General features: G+C 39.1%; 1 protein-coding gene across 2 annotated transcripts in view; it reads right to left on the reverse strand.

The window, feature by feature from the left end:
* The window catches only part of myf6 (myogenic factor 6), an 8,871-nt gene extending 5,396 nt beyond the window's left edge, over positions 1-3,475 (reverse strand). The window contains exons 1-2 of one of the 2 annotated variants that reach the window (XM_017493745.3): positions 2,927-3,473; positions 1,837-1,918 (exon numbers count right to left, since the gene is read on the reverse strand). In XM_017493745.3, the coding sequence (XP_017349234.1) occupies positions 1,837-1,918; positions 2,927-3,415 (571 nt within the window). In that variant the 5' untranslated portion in view covers positions 3,416-3,473. Of the gene's footprint in view, positions 1-1,836; positions 1,919-2,926 lie in introns of both variants that reach the window. The other variant, XM_017493746.3, reaches the window with a different exon arrangement.
* Between the last annotated feature and the right edge of the window lie 16,525 nt (positions 3,476-20,000).

A 20,000-nucleotide genomic window follows, 5' to 3' on the forward strand; every position in this document is an offset into this window, starting at 1 on the left:
CATCATCATGTTCTATCAATACATCATCATGTTCTATCAATACATCATCATGCTCTATCAATACATCATCATGCTCTATCAATACATCATCATGTTCTATCAATACATCATCATGCTCTATCAATACATCATCATGTTCACCCAAAATGTGAAAAAGTTGGGACAGTATGGAAAATGCTAATAAAAACACAGAGGATTAATCTGTAAATGTACTTTAACTGGTATTTAAACAAAAAAAAAAACGTATAAAAACAAGATATTTGATGTTTTATCTAATCACCTGCATAGTTTTTTGAAGATAAATGTTTATTTTGAAATTGATGCATGCAACACGTTCCACAAAAGTTGGGACGGGGGCAGTAATGGACGAATAACGATGTGAGAAGTTGAAAATGAAGGTGATGTGAAACAGGTGAGGCGATCGTCTAATCAGTGTATATAAGGAGCCTCCAAAAAAGGCCGAGTCCTTCAAGAGCGAGGTCGGGTCGAGGCTCGGCGATCTACCAACAGATGCATCAGAGAATAATCCAGCAGTTTGAGAACAACATTCCCCAAAGACAAATCGGGAGGATTTTGCGTGTTTCACCTTCTACAGAGTCGAGGAATCCGGTCAAATCTCGGTGCGTAAAGGGCGAGGACGAAAACCTCTTCTGAATGCGCGTGATCTCCGATCCCTCAGACGTCACCGTCTTAAACACCCTCATGAGTCTGTAATGGAGATCCTCACATACTGAATACTTTGGTAAACCTTTGTCAGTCGACACCATTCGCCGCTGCATCCACAGATGCAAGTTAAGGCTTTACTAAGCCATACATCAACACTGTCCAGAAGCTCCGCCCACTTCTCTGCGCTCGGTCTCATCTGAGATGGACAGTAGCACAGTGGAATTGTGTTTTGTGGTCCGGCAAGTCGACAGTTCAAATCGGAAGGAAAAGGACCATCCAAGCATCTGTCATGGTATGGGGGCGTGTCAGTGCCTATGGCATAGGGGCGTGTCAGTGCCCACGGCATGGGGGGTAACTTGTGAGGGCACCATTGATGCAGAGAGATATGTACATATTTTGGAGCAGCATATGCTTCCATCCAGAGCAGGACAACGCCAAACCACATTGTGCCCAGATTACAAGCGCACGGTTGCATAAGCAGCGGGTGCGGGTGCGAGCGTGGCCTGCTGCAGTCCTGACCCGTCTCCCATTGAGAACATGTGATGCATTATGAAGCGCAAAATAAGGTAACGAAGTCCCCGTACAGTTACACAGCTGAAGAAATGCACAATAGATGAATGGGGGAAAATTTCGCTCGCTAAACTTAACCAACTGGAGTCTTCGCTCAGCGTCCAAACGCTTAATAAGCGTTATTAGAAGAAAAGCTGATGTTACACAGTGATTGACAGTCGACCGTCCCAACTTTTTTGCAGTGTGTCACAATGAGTGTATATTTTCAAAAATAAACTACATTTACAAAGTAAAGCATCAAATAATGTGTTAATAATGTGTCTACAATATAGTACAGGGTGAAGTGAATCTTGCATTTTCCATACTGTCCCAACTTTTTTGGAATTGAGGTTATGTCATCACGTTCTGTTCTATCATTTTGTCGTTGTTCTGTTATGTCATTATGTCGTCGCATTCTATCATTGTCATCATGTTCCTTTATGTAATTATATCATCACGTTCTGTTCTGTCATTTTGTCATCATCCTGTTACCCATCATACCCTCATGTCATCACGTTCTACCATTATGTCATCGTGTTCCGTTACGTAATTATGTCATCACGTCGTATCACGTTCTGTAACACAGTACATTTAGAGAAGAGTAAAACTGATTGTACAAACCTTCTCTATAAGACGACTCTGCACTGGAATGATCTGAGTTTCCCTGCCATGTGCTTTTCCATCGATACTCACCGTTAACCACCTAAATACACAAAAATCATTTCAGTTCGAACGGTTTCACTCTGCTAACGGGATAAAACATTCACTCTAGAGCAGGACCAGTAAGGGCTTTGCTAAGATTATTTGGATATTTGTTTAAATGACGCTTGTGATCATCATAACGGAATTTCCCAGTGAGAAGAATGGTTTGAGGAGGACATGCTGTAGGAGATTCTGTACAAACACAGCAGATTTGTATCAATTCTTTCCTCCGAGAAACAGTTTCTTTCTTTTTAAATCATTATAATGTTATAGATTATAGCTGAGGCAGTGGTAGCTTAATGGGTAAGACGTTACTACCAACTGGAAGGTGGTGAGTTCGAACCGCAGCACCGCCAAGCTGCCGCTGCAGGGCCCTTAGAGCGAGGCCCTTAACCCTCACCTGCTCAGAAGTATAAATGACATAAATGATAATGGAGTTGGCCAAATGAGAGTAATCAACCTCAAGATTAGCACGTCTTACGACTTACTTGGTCGTAATTTCTTGTTTTTAACAATTCCTACATGAAATTGTCCTTTAGCTTGGGAAAGTCCGTATTAACGTTTTATTTTAAGTATTATTTTCATTATTTAATAAATACCTGATCACTTATTGCGATAATAAATGTGTTATTGCTTCTTTATTGTTACTAGATTATCTTGATACGTTTATTGCTACACAACTATTATTACTATTTTTGTGATTATGAAGTGTTTGAGTTTTGAAAAGACAATCAATAAATAAAAACTTTTTATTAAGTATTTCTATTAAATCCCCCTTCTCTTGTTCTATATTCTTTCTGGGGTTTTTTTTTGTTTAAACTGTTCCTACGTATTCATCAGTTTATACCCTCTCTTAGGAGTGGCTTTACGGTAATATTTCCAAAAACATGTACCTTTTCAGATTTCTAACAATGTCCTTGGACAGTGTTGTTGAGATGTTCATCTATGATACTGAATTAGAGTTGTAGCTGTTTGTAGCAGGTGTTTGGGAATTTTGTGAGGTTCTTACGTTGTGTTCTCTGGGGTTCCTGTTAAAGGTCCCGTCCTCTGACAGCCTGTCCTGCTCATCCAGGTTGTGCAACAAGTCCTGGAGTTTTTCGATATAACTGATGGCGCTGCGTAAAATCTCCACTTTGGGAAGCCTCTGGTTCGGATTGGGCACCGTCTTCCTCTTCAGCGCGTCGAACGCTTCGTTTATCTTCTTCAGCCTCCGTCTCTCACGCAGAGTCGCCGCTTTCCGCCTGTCCGTCGGGCCCGACTTCCTCTTGCAGATTTTACAGGCCCAGATTAAACACTGTCCGTCGCAGTGCGGCTTTAAGGCCTTCGGGACGAAAACATGTTCCTCTCCGCCATCTTGGCTCGGAGACTCAGGACTCTCGTCCTCCTGATACAGTGGAGAAACTTCCGGCATGTCCAGGTGCTGCAGGGCTCCATGGTCTGCTTCCAGGTAGCGCAGATCGTTAAAAAGATACGTATTGGTCTCGAAAAGGTCCATCATGGTGCGTTCAGCCTGGATGTCCTTAACTTATTGACTGTAAGACCGTGTGTTGGCGTTTAAATAGCTCGGTGACACAAGGCGACTTAAATATAGCGCGTGAAACCCTATCCGCGTGCTAGCTGTCGCAGGACATCACAGGGTTTTTTTTTTAATGGGCCTTTAAAAAATACACATTAACACCTCTAATAAAAGCCAGAACATGTCTCGAACATATAGCAGGCGATTTAAATATCGTCTTCACGGCTGATTGTAACATGCTGGACCAATAAGTGTGTCTCAGAGTGCAAGGCTGTTTAGCGTATAAGCTCGACGATTATGCTCAGCGCACGTTTGTTTACGCTTTTTTTTTTTTTTTTTTTTTGCGGAATCAGAGAATCTGTCGGCATACAGCATAAATAAATAAATAAATAAATAAAAGCAGACCCACAATCCACTCCTCTCAGATCAATAAAACACCAAGGACATGAAAAGTAATACCGAGTGACAGGGTGGTGCGATGAAACGGGAGTACTGTCACTACCATATCAACGATTACCAACCATCACACAATATACAAACACAGTAATAAGACCGAAATGTCAGGAACATTAACATTTACCTCAGATGTGTTGGTAAATTATTGATTAAATGATTACACTTTGCTAGCATACACCTGATTGGTTGTTTTTTTTTTATATACAGGCAACATAAAGACACCGTGACATTTACCTCAGGAGTGTTGGTAAATTAATAAGAAAATTAGAACACTTAGCGGTTAGATTTAGCACCAAACCGCTAAGACAGCTTTTTTGCAGGGTCCGGCATATCGAGAACGTCAACACTGTGACACACCTTGGAGCTGTCGGAAGATTTAGACTTTCGTAGTTGTGAAATCTTGTCATAAACAATTAAACAAGAGCAAGAAATGAAAAAAGAGTGACGTGATGGCAGTGTGTGGATATGAGTCTCGCAGAAACTTCTCAAAACCCCTCACACACACACTTCTCAGAGACCAAGATGAACGACAATCCTCATGGTAGAGAGAGAGAGAGAGAGAGAGAGAGAGAGAGAGAGAGAGAGAGAGAGAGAGTAGTCAACATTCTGAATCATGTTTTAGGTCTGAGCAAGGCCATGCTAGTCTCATCCGAACTCACAAACACCAGACCCTGTTACCTGAACACGTTCACCCCTATGAAATATTTGGAGTATTCCATGTCACAAGTCACGTGTTCAACAGGAAGTCGCGTCATGGGAATCTCCCGAAGCTTACATGAAGAAGAAACGTAAAGAAAAGTTCTCATTTAACGACATGTTATCAATTATATTGACTGGGGGTGTCACTGAAAGAAAATTCTGAATTAAAATAAATACACTCTGCATGAGTAAGTGATTAACAAATCCTTATGTATTTGTGATATTATCATGGATGCTTGTTAGACACGTTTGTTATTCATTTAAGAGCAAAATATAGTAAAGGAACCTTGTAAAGTAGGAGATTATGCCATGTGAGAACTTTTTTTTACCCATGATATGGCCACCCTGGTCTTCATTACCCATCAGCCCCATCAGAGTACTTCAGATCACATGACGTTGTCACATGTCCTGTTTTGGGTTTCCCTTTAATTAGTTTCCCTATTTAAGGTCTTTGTTTAGTTGCTAAGCGTCTGTTGTTTATAGCCTGTTGCATGTTTGGTGCCATGTGACTGTAGGTCTTGTATCACGATCTTCTTGTTTTAACTTTGCTAAAACAAGTGCTAAAACAGCTTCATTTTTAAGAAGACACAGAGCGTTAAACAAACCGAGGTTTGACGATGGCTAGTTTAGCCTGCTAGGGAAACCTGTGTGAACCAGGTTGTGCAAACCTCGCTCGTATCGACCAATCACAGGCTTGGTGACGTAGTGTGTTCGCATGTGGAACACGTCCAGCTGCCGAGTGCATGACATCTGCTTGCTCTACGATTACGTCATGCTGTTCATAGTGGAAGATAGCAGAACATCATGAAATATTCTGAGGGCTTTAATCACAGGCTCGAACCGGCTCAAGCTTCACATCCGCAGAAATACACTGCCTTTTCTGAAACGTCACGGATTCAAAAGCACTTATACTGTAACACGTGTAACACTCGTGTCCTTTCCTTCACCCCAACACTGTACATTACATCTGAGTTATAAATACACACAACAATACCTCAGCCAGACACACACACACACACACACACACACACACGTCTTACTATCCTTCTGAGGACCTTGCATTGACATAATAATTACTCTAGCTACATAAAAACTTAAACCTTAACTTTCTGTTACTAGACGGAAATGTTTTAGCTCTTTAATGAGTGTGTGATTATAGTGAGTGTGTGTTAGTGTGTGAGTATAGTGAGTGTGTGTTAGTGTGTGATTATAGTGAGTGTGTGTGATTATAGTGAGTGTGTGTTAGTGTGTGATTATAGTGAGTGTTTGATTATAGTGAGTGTGTGTTAGTGTGTGAGTATAGTGAGTGTGTGTTAGTGTGTGAGTATAGTGAGTGTGTGTTAGTGTGTGATTATAGTGAGTGTGTGATTATAGTGAGTGTGTGTTAGTGTGTGATTATAGTGAGTGTGTGTTAGTGTGTGATTATAGTGAGTGTGTGTTAGTGTGTGATTATAGTGAGTGTGTGTTAGTGTGTGATTATAGTGAGTGTGTGTTAGTGTGTGATTATAGTGAGTGTGTGTTAGTGTGTGATTATAGTGAGTGTGTTAGTGTGTGATTATAGTGAGTGTGTGTTAGTGTGTGATTATAGTGAGTGTGTGTTAGTGTGTGATTATAGTGAGTGTGTGTTAGTGTGTGATTATAGTGAGTGTGTGTTAGTGTGTGATTATAGTGAGTGTGTGATTATAGTGAGTGTGTGTTAGTGTGTGATTATAGTGAGTGTGTGTTAGTGTGTGATTATAGTGAGTGTGTGTTAGTGTGTGATTATAGTGAGTGTGTGTTAGTGTGTGATTATAGTGAGTGTGTGTTAGTGTGTGATTATAGTGAGTGTGTGTTAGTGTGTGATTATAGTGAGTGTGTGTTCGTGTGTGATTATAGTGAGTGTGTGTTCGTGTGTGATTATAGTGAGTGTGTGTTAGTGTGTGATTATAGTGAGTGTGTGTTAGTGTGTGATTATAGTGAGTGTGTGTGATTATAGTGAGTGTGTGTTAGTGTGTGATTATAGTGAGTGTGTGATTATAGTGAGTGTGTGTTAGTGTGTGATTATAGTGAGTGTGTGTTAGTGTGTGATTATAGTGAGTGTGTGATTATAGTGAGTGTGTGTTAGTGTGTGATTATAGTGAGTGTGTGATTATAGTGAGTGTGTGTTAGTGTGTGAGTATAGTGAGTGTGTGTTAGTGTGTGAGTATAGTGAGTGTGTGTTAGTGTGTGATTATAGTGAGTGTGTGATTATAGTGAGTGTGTGTTAGTGTGTGATTATAGTGAGTGTGTGTTAGTGTGTGATTATAGTGAGTGTGTGTTAGTGTGTGATTATAGTGAGTGTGTGTTAGTGTGTGATTATAGTGAGTGTGTGTTAGTGTGTGATTATAGTGAGTGTGTGATTATAGTGAGTGTGTGTTAGTGTGTGATTATAGTGAGTGTGTGATTATAGTGAGTGTGTGTTAGTGTGTGATTATAGTGAGTGTGTGTTAGTGTGTGATTATAGTGAGTGTGTGTTAGTGTGTGATTATAGTGAGTGTGTGTTAGTGTGTGATTATAGTGAGTGTGTGTTAGTGTGTGATTATAGTGAGTGTGTGTTAGTGTGTGATTATAGTGAGTGTGTGTTCGTGTGTGATTATAGTGAGTGTGTGTTCGTGTGTGATTATAGTGAGTGTGTGTTAGTGTGTGATTATAGTGAGTGTGTGTTAGTGTGTGATTATAGTGAGTGTGTGTGATTATAGTGAGTGTGTGTTAGTGTGTGATTATAGTGAGTGTGTGATTATAGTGAGTGTGTGTTAGTGTGTGATTATAGTGAGTGTGTGTTAGTGTGTGATTATAGTGAGTGTGTGTTAGTGTGTGATTATAGTGAGTGTGTGTGATTATAGTGAGTGTGTGTTAGTGTGTGATTATAGTGAGTGTGTGATTATAGTGAGTGTGTGTTAGTGTGTGATTATAGTGAGTGTGTGTTAGTGTGTGATTATAGTGAGTGTGTGTTAGTGTGTGATTATAGTGAGTGTGTGTTAGTGTGTGATTATAGTGAGTGTGTGTTAGTGTGTGATTATAGTGAGTGTGTGTTCGTGTGTGATTATAGTGAGTGTGTGTTAGTGTGTGATTATAGTGAGTGTGTGTTAGTGTGTGATTATAGTGAGTGCGTGTGTTCACACACAGCTACTCCTGATGTAGACATTCTTACATGAGTAAAGGGTTCAGATTAGTCAAGCTCGACATTTCACACGTGTTGAACAACCTCGTTTCCACTTCATCCCAGCACTGCTGGTGCCAACCAGTGTTTTACTCCTAAGGCCACTTGACCTCCGACCTTTAGGCGTCAGGAGTTCACATCCCAGGCGTTCGAGTCGGAGTACAATTCCAGGTGTGGAGTTGATGAAATATACGACGTGTCCGTCACGCCCAGTGGAACTTCCTCCAAACACGGCCGATGAGGATGTAGATTTGGGAAAGATGCGCGCTTAACCCCGAGGGTCATGCTGAAGAGTGTGAACAGGGCGCAGGGTTCACGTTCACCAGAACTTAGTTACTGAAGTGTGTGTGTGTGTGTGTGTGTGTGTGTGTGTGTGTGTGTGTGTGTGTGTGTGTTAATGTTCATATAGTTTCTTTATTTAATCATAAGCAAACATCTTAATCCAGATTTCACCAAACCAGTCTGGTGCATCTGGTTACGTTTAGATGATTTGGTAATAATAAGTGTGGTTGATATCTGACACAAGTCTGAACTATGACCAAAACAAGCGCCATTGTAGCTAGAAGACTTTTATAATAAAAAAAAATGACGTTTCAAAGTTAAGATAAGTCCTTAGTGTAGTGACACTCTCCTTCCCCTGTTCTTCTTATGATTACACTGTATACTCAGGGCCATGTACATATCATATATTTGCTTTTATAACAGTCGTTTTTTAAATGACTTTTTTGTGTAAATTTGTGGGGTTGTTTTTGTACATTGGTTTGTTTAAATTGGTGAGTTTTGTTTGTAAATGTATTGTTTTTTTTTGTAAATGTGTTTTTTTTTTTAATTGAAAATTTGTTGTTGTTGTTGTTGTTTTATTTAAATCAGGGTTTTTTTGTAAATTTGTTGTGTTTTGTAATTTTTTAGGTATTTGTTATTTTTTGAAAATTAGTTGATTTTTTTTCTAAATACATTTGTTTTTTTTGCAAATCTTTCATTTGATTGTAAATTCATTGTTTATTGTAAAATTTTGTTGTTTTTTATTGTTCAAAGTACAATAAAAGTTGTTCTTTTATTGTTCACTGTTTTTATTGTTTTAAGTTCATTGTTTTCTGTAAATTTGTTTTTTATGGTAAATTTGTTGTTTTTTATGGTAAGTTCATAGTTTATTGTAAATTTTGTTGTTTATTGTAAATTTTGTTGTTTATTGTAAATTTTGTTGTTTTTGTAAGTTTGTAAATGTTTAATTTTTTGGTAAATTTGTTGGGGTGATTGTAAATGTGTTTTCTATTTAAATTTGTTGCTTTTTGTCAATTTGTGGGGTTTTCGTATATTAGTGTACATTAGTGTGAATTTGTGTGTGTGTGTGTGTGTGTGTGTGTGTGTGTGTGTGTGTGTGTGTGTGTGTGTGTGTGTGTGTGTGCGCGTGTGTGTTTTTGTGTTTTTGATTTCTCGATACTTGGCATGACGCGATTCCTTATATATGATTTGTTACTAATCTGAGATGAATAAACGCAGCTCTGTTCTGGAGAATAAAGTTATTCTTGTGTGTGTGTCCGGTCCTCGGGGATCTCTCGGCTCTCTGCCCCAGGCTCGGTGTTATTATCAGTGGAAACAGTGGCCTGGTATAATGTTACTCTGAGGGTTAGTGAGATCTCTAAGTCTGAGATTTCTGCCTCTACTGCTCTCTGAGGTCTAAGCCTACATAAACACTGCACTCCAACCCCAGGCTTCACTTCAGCTCCATCTCAATACCGGCATCTCCCCTTCGGAGGTTAAAACTTCAGACCGACGGCCCGCCACTGCCCCCACTGCCCCCACTGCCCCCACCCTCCTTCTCTATAGTGCAGAAAGGAGCAGAGCGCTAATGCTAAGCAAACAGACAACATCTCTCGCTGTCATCACAGGTCAGAGACGAAAGAGTTTGAGTTTCAAAGCTGCTCGGAGGGGGAGGATGATGATCTTAATGAGGATGATGATGATGATGATGATAAAGGCGTCAGAGCTCTCCTGTGTGCTGTGTGTGATTTCAGGGCTTTGTGTTCAAGGCATGACAGCTGAGCTGTGTCCATTAGCGCTAGCATTAACTGGCCGCTCGCTAATTATGACCTCGGAGCAGATCAGAGACTCGGTGAGCTCGCACAGCTTCTCTCTACATTCTCAGAGCAACAGAACTGTAAAGTGTAAGTCCAACATCGCTTCAGTGAAGTGAACGTTTTGGAGTCACATTGTCATTTACCTCCATTCTGTTCAGAGATGAAAAACGTCTCAGATCCACACACTAAAAGTAAAGATCTACACAACATGTACGCATCAACACTACAAACTATTTCATTTCATCTAAAGGAAGTTTAAAAAAAAAAAATCTGTATTTTCTTTCCTTTAATGTGCCAATAAAATGGTGATTTTGCTTAGAATTTTAATGACATTATTTTATTGTTTGAATATTATCCATCCATAAACTTCTTCATGAAAACGATGATTATTGATGTAAACATTTTATTTTTATACTTTTATCCCGACCTTGTTACGTTAACATAGTTAACGATGTTGTTGTTTTTTTCAGTGCGCGTGGTTAAACCTCCACGTTAAATATCGTCGGCTGTTGGAAGATTAATTACTTCCTAAAACACAGTATTGCGTTGTTCATGTTTAAATGTGTATTTAATTAAACGATGGCATTCCGTTCGCTCAGGACGTGACGTTTCTCAGCTGTTCTTTTTTATTTATTTTATAAGCGACGTCGTATCTGCGCTTATACACGCGATTGGCGTTTCTGTTCATTGTAATTTCATTACTTTATTATTGTTGTGTGTTGCACAGAGTTTGCTATCGGGCGTGTGATCACAATAAAACGACAACAAAATCCGAGTTAAAGTCCTTTTGCTAATATGGAAAAGTTGTATCATATGCAAATGAGTGCATATTTAATGACTGCCTCATTTGCATATTCTACACACACGCATACACTCGAAATGAAAACTGCGGTTCTTTTAACAGGTGTATATTGCATGTGTACTGTATGAGTAAAGTTTAAAAAGTTAAGGGTACACATAAGACTTAAAGAGTTTTAAACTCTTTTTTGTCCTTTTCTCACTACATTTCAGTAAAAAAAAAAAAAAAAAAACCTCCACTCCCCGGTGCTCAGTTTAATGTTTAATACCTCGATACGCTGAGGAAGGAATTTTAAGCTGCCCTTTTTACTCTGACCAAACACTTCAACTTGAGTAAGGAATTTCCCTCATTATAAAACATCATCATCATCATCATCATCATCATCGTCATCATCGTCAACCCGAGCCGGCTCTTTAATGTGTGTAAGCGATCCCACTCGAGTGTGTGGTGTTTATTATCATCTCTGCTGATCCAGTCAGTGATAAAACTTTAAAGCACTAACATTAGTGTAGCTGAAACATAGTAACTCTGTATACTTAGTGTGTGTGTGTGTGTGTGTGTGTGTGTGTGTGTGTGTGTGTGTGTGTTATCTTAGCGATTAGCCGATTTACCCAGCAGAAACGAAACAACAGCAGGTTGTTACAGCTCCATGAGCAGTGTCCAACACAAACTAACAGGATACTGATGAACATCGGAGAGACAGAGAGACGCGACGCTGGTGTTTCTGTTTAAACTAACACACACAGCGTGTAGTCTGCTTCTGCAGGAGAACATGATCACCATCACACCACTGAGTGTGAAACAAACAGCCATGTTTCACAATACAGGGTGGAAAATCAGTGGAATATAAGAGCAGGTTCTTTGGGACACGCACACAGTGCACTGATGATGGTGTTTATGTGGACTATATAGTGAATAGTGTGTGTGGTTTGGGACACGCACACAGTGCACTGATGATGGTGATTATGTGGACTATATAGTGAATAGGGTGTGTGGTTTGGGAAACGCCCACAGTGCACTGATGATGGTGTTTATGTGGACTATATAGTGAATAGGGCGTGTGGTTTGGGACACACACACAGTGCACTGATGATGGTGTTTATGTGGACTATATAGTGAATAGGGTGTGTGGTTTGGGACACGCCCACAGTGCACTGATGATGGTGTTTATGTGTATTATATAGTGAATAGGGTGTGTGGTTTGGGACACGCACACAGTGCACTGATGATGGTGTTTATGTGGACTATATAGTGAATAGGGCGTGTGGTTTGGGACACGCTCACAGTGCACTGATGATGGTGTTTATGTGGACTATATAGTGAATAGGGTGTGTGGTTTGGGAAACGCCCACAGTGCACTGATGATGGTGTTTATGTGGACTATATAGTGAATAGGGTGTGTGGTTTGGGAAACGCCCACAGTCGACTGATGATGGTGTTTATGTGGACTATATAGTGAATAGGGCGTGTGGTTTGGGACACGCACACAGTGCACTGATGATGGTGTTTATGTGGACTATATAGTGAATAGGGTGTGTGGTTTGGGACACGCCCACAGTGCACTGATGATGGTGTTTATGTGTATTATATAGTGAATAGGGCGTGTGGTTTGGGACACGCCCACAGTGCACTGATGATGGTGGTTACGTCTCTCCTCAGGAATGGATGAGGTTCTAAATGTAACTTGAGTTCCCACTAATCTTCATAACAGTGACAGAAAGGTTCATGGGATTATCCTTCATCTTCATCCTCCTAGGTTTGTGTGTGTGTGTGTGTGGGTGTGTGTGTAATAAGGGGACATTATGTGCTTTTTATTTCTACATGTTTCCTTTAAGTTCTACACTTATGTTGGACATAAAAACCATCTTCACTGTGTCACCTGTCCTCTTACATAGGTGTGTGTGTATGTGTGTGTGTGTGTGTGTGTGTGTGTGTGTGTGTGTGTGTGTGTGTGTGTAGTTTGATTCCACGCCTTACATAAATCAGCACAGCGTGACTAAACCTCAGTAACAGGAGCTGCTGAGGACATCAGTGTTTCAACACACACACACACACACACACACACACACACACACACACACACACACACACACTTTCCTCCATATGCGCAGGGTTAGAAAGTTAAAAATCTGTAAAATGAGTCAAAATGTGATCCATCAGGAACCATTAGGAACAACACATTTCATTAAATTACCATTACAGACCATTACAGAAGCACATTAGAACCCATTAAGAACCAGTGGAAGTCTCTAGTGATATATATGTTTTCAGTTGGGATCCTTTGGAAATGTTTGATACTCAGATATTTATCTGTGAATGCTATTTTATGCACATTGTTGGTTTATTGTATGTTAGCCATCATGCCAACTGCTAATTAGCATTTTAGCTAATTCTAGCTATGCAAACATTTTATTTATATCGTAGTCAGTTATGATTCTTTTCTCGTATACTGTAAGTACCTTTGACAACACACTCATTTTTTTAAAGAGGTTGAAAAACTCTTATCAAATGTTAGCATGCAGGATTAGCGTCTGTCATTTCTTAATGAGAATTAGCCTAATGGTTTCCTGTTTTTAGGATATGGTTTCTCGTTGTTTTTATTAATTCTAGTTCTCAGGTGTAGCTTAGCTTTCATATTTAACTTCGTGGTTGTGTGAGAGCCACCCAGCGAGCACGTCGGCCGTGTTTACTCTCCTCCCTCAGACCACACAGACAGAGCTGAAGTGGTTGTTCAGGTTTCGGGTGTCGTGTGAAGGGTTGCTGGTTCATTTGCTGTTTTACACTGTGTTTTTATTCAGGACAGAACAGGACAGGTGACGCCACACAGGAAGTCCTGAGCGAGTCTGAGACTGTTAGCAACACGCGCTATGCCAACTCCATGGTCTGTGAGAAGTTTGGTTAGCGGTGTTGGATAAGTGTAATTACAGTGTAATAAAATCATGTGGAGGTTTCTTTTTTTTTAATTTGTCAGCACATCTAAGGGTAAATGTTGAAGTTCCGGATAGTTCTGTCTCATTTCTGCTGTCAGTGTGTGTTTACACTGTGCATGAATGTGTACCAGCTACATCAATAACATCCATCTGTCTAAAATATTCATATTTGTCTCTCTGTCCTTGTGTCTATCTGTCTGTCTGTCTATCTGTCTACCTGTTTATTAATTTATCTGTCAGTCTATCTGTCTGTCTATCTGTTTATTAATGTAGCTGTCTATCTATCTATCTGTCTGTCTGTCTATCTGTTTATTAATTCATCTGTCTGTCTATCTATCTGTCTATCTGTTTATTAATTTATCTGTCTGTCTATCTGTTTATTAATTCATCTGTCTGTCTATCTATCTGTCTATCTGTTTATTAATTTATCTGTCTGTCTATCTGTTTATTAATTTATCTGTCTGTCTATCTGTTTATTAATTCATCTGTCTGTCTATCTGTCTGTCTGTCTATCTGTTTATTAATTCATCTGTCTGTCTATCTGTCTGTCTGTCTATCTGTTTATTAATTTATCTGTCTGTCTATCTGTTTATTAATTCATCTGTCTGTCTATCTGTCTGTCTATCTGTTTATTAATTCATCTGTCTGTCTATCTGTCTGTCTGTCTATCTGTTTATTAATTTATCTGTCAGTCTATCTGTCTGTCTATCTGTTTATTAATGTAGCTGTCTATCTATCTATCTGTCTGTCTGTCTATCTGTTTATTAATTCATCTGTCTGTCTATCTATCTGTCTATCTGTTTATTAATTTATCTGTCTGTCTATCTGTCTGTCTGTCTATCTGTTTATTAATTCATCTGTCTGTCTATCTGTCTGTCTGTCTATCTGTTTATTAATTTATCTGTCTGTCTGTTTATTAATTCATCTGTCTGTCTATCTATCTGTCTATCTATCTGTCTGTCTATCTGTTTATTAATTTATCTGTCTGTCTATCTGTTTATTAATTCATCTGTCTGTCTATCTGTCTGTCTGTCTATCTGTTTATTAATTTATCTGTCTGTCTATCTGTCTGTCTGTCTATCTGTTTATTAATTTATCTGTCTGTCTGTCTATCTGTTTGTTAATTTATCTGTCTGTCTATCTGTTTATTAATTCATCTGTCTGTCTTTCTATCTTTCTATCTGTCTGTCTATCTGTCTGTCTATCTGTCTGTCTATCTGTTTATTAATTTATCTGTCTGTCTATCTGTCTTTCTATCTGTCTGTCTCTCTGTTTATTAATTTATCTATCTATCTGTGTATTTTTCTGTCTGCCTATTTGTGTATTTATTTATCTGTCTGTCTATCTGCCTGTCTATCTGTTTAATTGTGTATCTGTCTGTCTATCTGTTTATTTTTCTGTCGGTCTATCTGTTTATTTATTTATCTATCTATCTGTGTCTATCTGTTTGTCTGCAGTATGTGTTTACTTATTTGTCTGTCCGTGTGTCTATCTGTCTTTTTATCTGTTAATTAATTAATTTGTCTATCTGTCCCTCTGTCTGTTTATTTATGTGTCTATCTGTCTAAATGTGCATCTGTCTTTCTACCTGTATATTTGTTGATCTATAGATATATCTATCTATCTATCTATCTATCTATCTATCTATCTATCTGTCTGTCTGTCTGTCTGTCTGTCTGTTGGTCTGTCTGTTGGTGATGCAGCTGGTCTGTCGTGTGAGTATGTTCTCAGTCAGGGATGAGGGTTTAAAGGTCACAGAGAGGTGAGACAGCAGTGATGTGCTAATTATTCTGGTCCACAATGATTTTAGTGGCCCACCAAAATAGTGTACTACCTAGTGACCAGGGTGTGACACCATCACCTCAGGGCTGTTCTCCAGAGAGTCAGCGTTTAAGTGAGCTCAGTGAAGTGGACAATTTCACGCCTTGTGCATCAACAAATAAATTCAGAGTGGAAGTGAAGTGAGCTGTATCCCTACTGAGAGTCCTCTATGATCAATATTACCCTCCTGAGGGCATTAAGGCTCAGAAGTGCCCTTACTGGGGCAAGAGGGCATTCAGGGGCACTTTAGATTCACCCTAGGTGGAAGGGAGGGGTTAGTGAGATAGCCCTAACCTTTAACCTTCTAAATAACATGACAAACATTCCAAACCTGTGTGTGTCCCAAACCACACGTCCTATTCACTATATAGTCCACATAAACACCATCATCAGTGCACTGTGGGCGTGTCCCAAACCACACACCCTATTCACTATATAGTCCACATAACCACCATCATCAGTGCACTGTGTGCGTGTCCCAAACCACACACCCTATTCACTATATAGTCCACATAAACACCATCATCAGTGCACTGTGGGCGTGGCCCAAACCACACGTCCTATTCACTATATAGTCCACATAAACACCATCATCAGTGCACTGTGGGCGTGTCCCAAACCACACACCCTATTCACTATATAGTCCACATAAACACCATCATCAGTGCACTGTGTGCGTGTCCCAAACCACACACCCTATTCACTATATAGTCCACATAAACACCATCATCAGTGCACTGTGGGCGTGTCCCAAACCACACACCCTATTCACTATATAGTCCACATAAACACCATCATCAGTGCACTGTGGGCGTGTCCCAAACCACACACCCTATTCACTATATAGTCCACATAAACACCATCATCAGTGCACTGTGTGCGTGTCCCAAACCACACACCCTATTCACTATATAGTCCACATAAACACCATCATCAGTGCACTGTGGGCGTGGCCCAAACCACACGTCCTATTCACTATATAGTCCACATAACCACCATCATCAGTGCACTGTGGGCGTGTCCCAAACCACACGTCCTATTCACTATATAATACACATAAACACCATCATCAGTGCACTGTGGGCGTGTCCCAAACCACACACCCTATTCACTATATAGTCCACATAAACACCATCATCAGTGCACTGTGGGCGTGTCCCAAACCACACGTCCTATTCACTATATAGTCCACATAACCACCATCATCAGTGCACTGTGGGCGTGTCCCAAACCACACGTCCTATTCACTATATAATACACATAAACACCATCATCATCACTGTGGGCGTGTCCCAAACCACACGTCCTATTCACTATATAGTCCACATAAACACCATCATCAGTGCACTGTGGACCGCACACCTTTTTTATGTAATATTATATATCCAGGCCACTTTTTGGGGAAATCACCTAAAGTTTGGTGTATGTGTGTGCGTGTGTGTGTGTGTGTGTGTGTGTGTGTGTGTGTGTGAGAGAGAGAGAGAGAGAGAGAGAGAGAGAGAGAGAGAGAGAGAGAGAGAGAGAATATAGGTTTCAAAGAGAGTCTCACCAGTCTGTGTAAACAAACAGAGGTCATGGTGAGGTCACACTGGGACACCCCCCAACTCGGCTATCAGATGACCCGTTCCTGTCCCACAAGGTCAAATCCATATCAACATTTCACCAACATGGCAACAAAGACCTGAAATATGGCCGACACACACAGCTATCATGTGTCTGTGTGTGTGTGTGTGTGTGTGTGCGCGCATGTGAGTATGTACATTAATACACTCTCTCGGTACACACTTATGATCTGTGTAATATTTCATTTCAAATACCTGTCTGGGACACTATACCCCCCACCACCCCCCTCACACAACCTTTACCAAATGGTATAGTGTGGATTCGACTGCTTAGCTAAAGAGTCCCATAACAACAAGATGCTAGCAATGCAGAACGCTAACAGAAGTGTTAGCAACAAAGGATGCTAACAGGAATATTAGCAATACAGAATGCTAGCATGAGTGTTAGCCATACAGAGGTTTAACAATATTATTAGCAATAAAGGACACTAACAGGAGTGTTAGCAATACAGAACGCTAGCAGTGTTAGCAGCAGAGAATGTTAGCCAGCATGTTAGTAAAGCAGAACACGAGCAGGAATTTTTTTATGTGATTCTTAAACACGATTCATTTATTTTCACATATGATTCTTAAACATGATCCTTTTTTATTTGATTCTTAAACATGATTCATTTATTTTCACATACGATTCTTAAACATGATTCATTTATTTTCACATATGATTCTTATACATGATTCTTTTTTATGTGATTCTTAAACATGATTCATTTATTTTCACAAATGATTCTTAAACATGATTCATTAATTTTCACATATGATTCTTATACATAATTCTTTTTTTTATATGATTCTTAAAACATGATTCATTTATTTTCACATGATTTATCTGTCACTTGATTCTTAAACTTTGTTCATTTATTTTCACGTGATTCTTAAACGATTCATTTACTTTCATTTGTGATTCTTAAACATGATTCATTTATTTTCACATGACTCTTAAATATGATTCATTTCTTTTCACATGTGAGTCTTAAACATGATTAATTTGTTTTTTACATGCTTCTTAAACAATTCATTTATTTTCATTTGTGATTCTTAAACGATTAATTTATTTTCACATGGTTTATGTCACATGATTCTTAAACTTGGTTCATTTATTTTCACATGATTCTTAAACATGATTCATTTTTTCCTACTTTTACCTCATGTGTATGTGTAAAACGTATGTACTTTTTGCGTAAGGGATAGAAGAAAATGGAAATGAAGATACTACGGGATCACTGTCCAATACACACACGTGTATTTTTGTGAAACCTTTGTCAAATAAATGAAAAGATTCCGATATGCTAGCTATTGCTATCATTTGCTAGGTAACTTCAGAACTTTAACTAACCTTTTATAGGTGCATCTGTAGGATAAGTGAGGAGTGAGCCCATGTGGCTAATCTGTGAAATCAATGTTGAACTAGCTAGCTTGCTTGCTTATTAGCGCTGTAAAGGAGCGGTTTGTTGTTAGAAAAGAGTTAGGTTAAAAACGCCAGCACATGAAGTTGCTAATCTTCTTGCTAATTGAAGAATAAACAGTGAAGGAGTTTCTCAGGTATGAGCCGGAAAACCCGGCTTTAAATATTTTTTTGGTGTGCTAGGTAACATGTTAAATACCTAGCAAAGTCACAGTTGTTCCAGATGACACGATTAAACAGCCTTTTACATCTAATCTCTTATTAAAACTTAAACGTCAGCTGATCTTGTGAACTTTGCTGGAGTGAATAATGAACTGGAACAGGTCCGAAGATCATGGAGAATGCTTTAAGAGTGGTATGGGAACACAATCAGAGCTTCCTGATGAATGGACAATTAGGATTTCATGCTAAAATGTCGGAGTAATGGCCGTCTGCCTGTGAGATTTTGTTTCATTCTGACGCTGATCTCTCGTTTGATTCATTTAGTGTAACCAAGGTCGGCCATTTCTCTCCGCACATTAACTCACCGTGATTAATAGGGATTTACCTCAGAAAAGAAAACAGCTGGAAGATGAAGGGACAAATACAGGAGAGGACAAGACGTAAATCCAGCTGGAAGAAACCTGACGCATTTGTTAAAACGTGAATAACTCGCTGTAGCCAGGAACTCCAGGAATGTGCCTTATATCCCACAACATGTCGTATATTAACATCACCTGGGTGTCTTCAGTGGAAAAATCGCTCAGACGCAGACTGTCTCACTGTCCAATCCGTCTCTTCTTACATGTTACACCAATACACCTTTAATGTAATGTTTATGTTGAAATTCCGTGCTGAATATAAGCTGAATGGAGCTCAGGGAATGCTGGGTATGGATATTAAAGGATTCATTCATTTTCACTTGTGAGTCATATAAATGATTCATTCATTTTCACTTGTGATTCTTAAACATGTTTCATTCATTTTCACTTGTGATTCTTAAACATGATTCATTTATTTGAACTTTTGATTCTTAAACATGATTAATTTATTTTCACTTGTGATTCGTATAAAGGATTAATTAATTTTCATATTTGATTCATAAACTTGATTCATTTATTGTCACTTGTGATTCATATAAATGACTCATTAATTTTCACTTGTGATTATTAAACATGATCCATTTAATTTCACATGTAGTATAGGTATAAATGATTCATTTATTTTCAGTTGTGATTCTTAAAGATGATTAATTTATTTACAGGCAGTGTGTGAAGTTTGATTCGACTCTGAATCGACTCGATTACACGAAGTGAATCTTTCATGGGTTTTGGGTTGCAGGAAGAATCTATTACTCTCAAACTGCGAGACACAAACTGAGCCAAAGCACAGAGCTGTAGTGCTCCAGATATTACCATGAGTTCTGTAGTGATGTGTGACGTGTCGTTTGCAAATGATTTGGCTCATTGAGTCGCATATATACGAGTCATTTTTATTTTCTTCTTCATTTTTTGGGGGGAGATGTATGGTGTATGCCAATGCCATTATTCCTGCGATGTAATTTAATCCAAATCCTTTCACATAAACATCTTTTATACAGCTG

This window comes from Ictalurus punctatus, chromosome 19 (assembly GCF_001660625.3).
Source record: "Ictalurus punctatus breed USDA103 chromosome 19, Coco_2.0, whole genome shotgun sequence".
In the NCBI taxonomy this organism is placed as follows: Eukaryota; Metazoa; Chordata; class Actinopteri; order Siluriformes; family Ictaluridae; genus Ictalurus; species Ictalurus punctatus.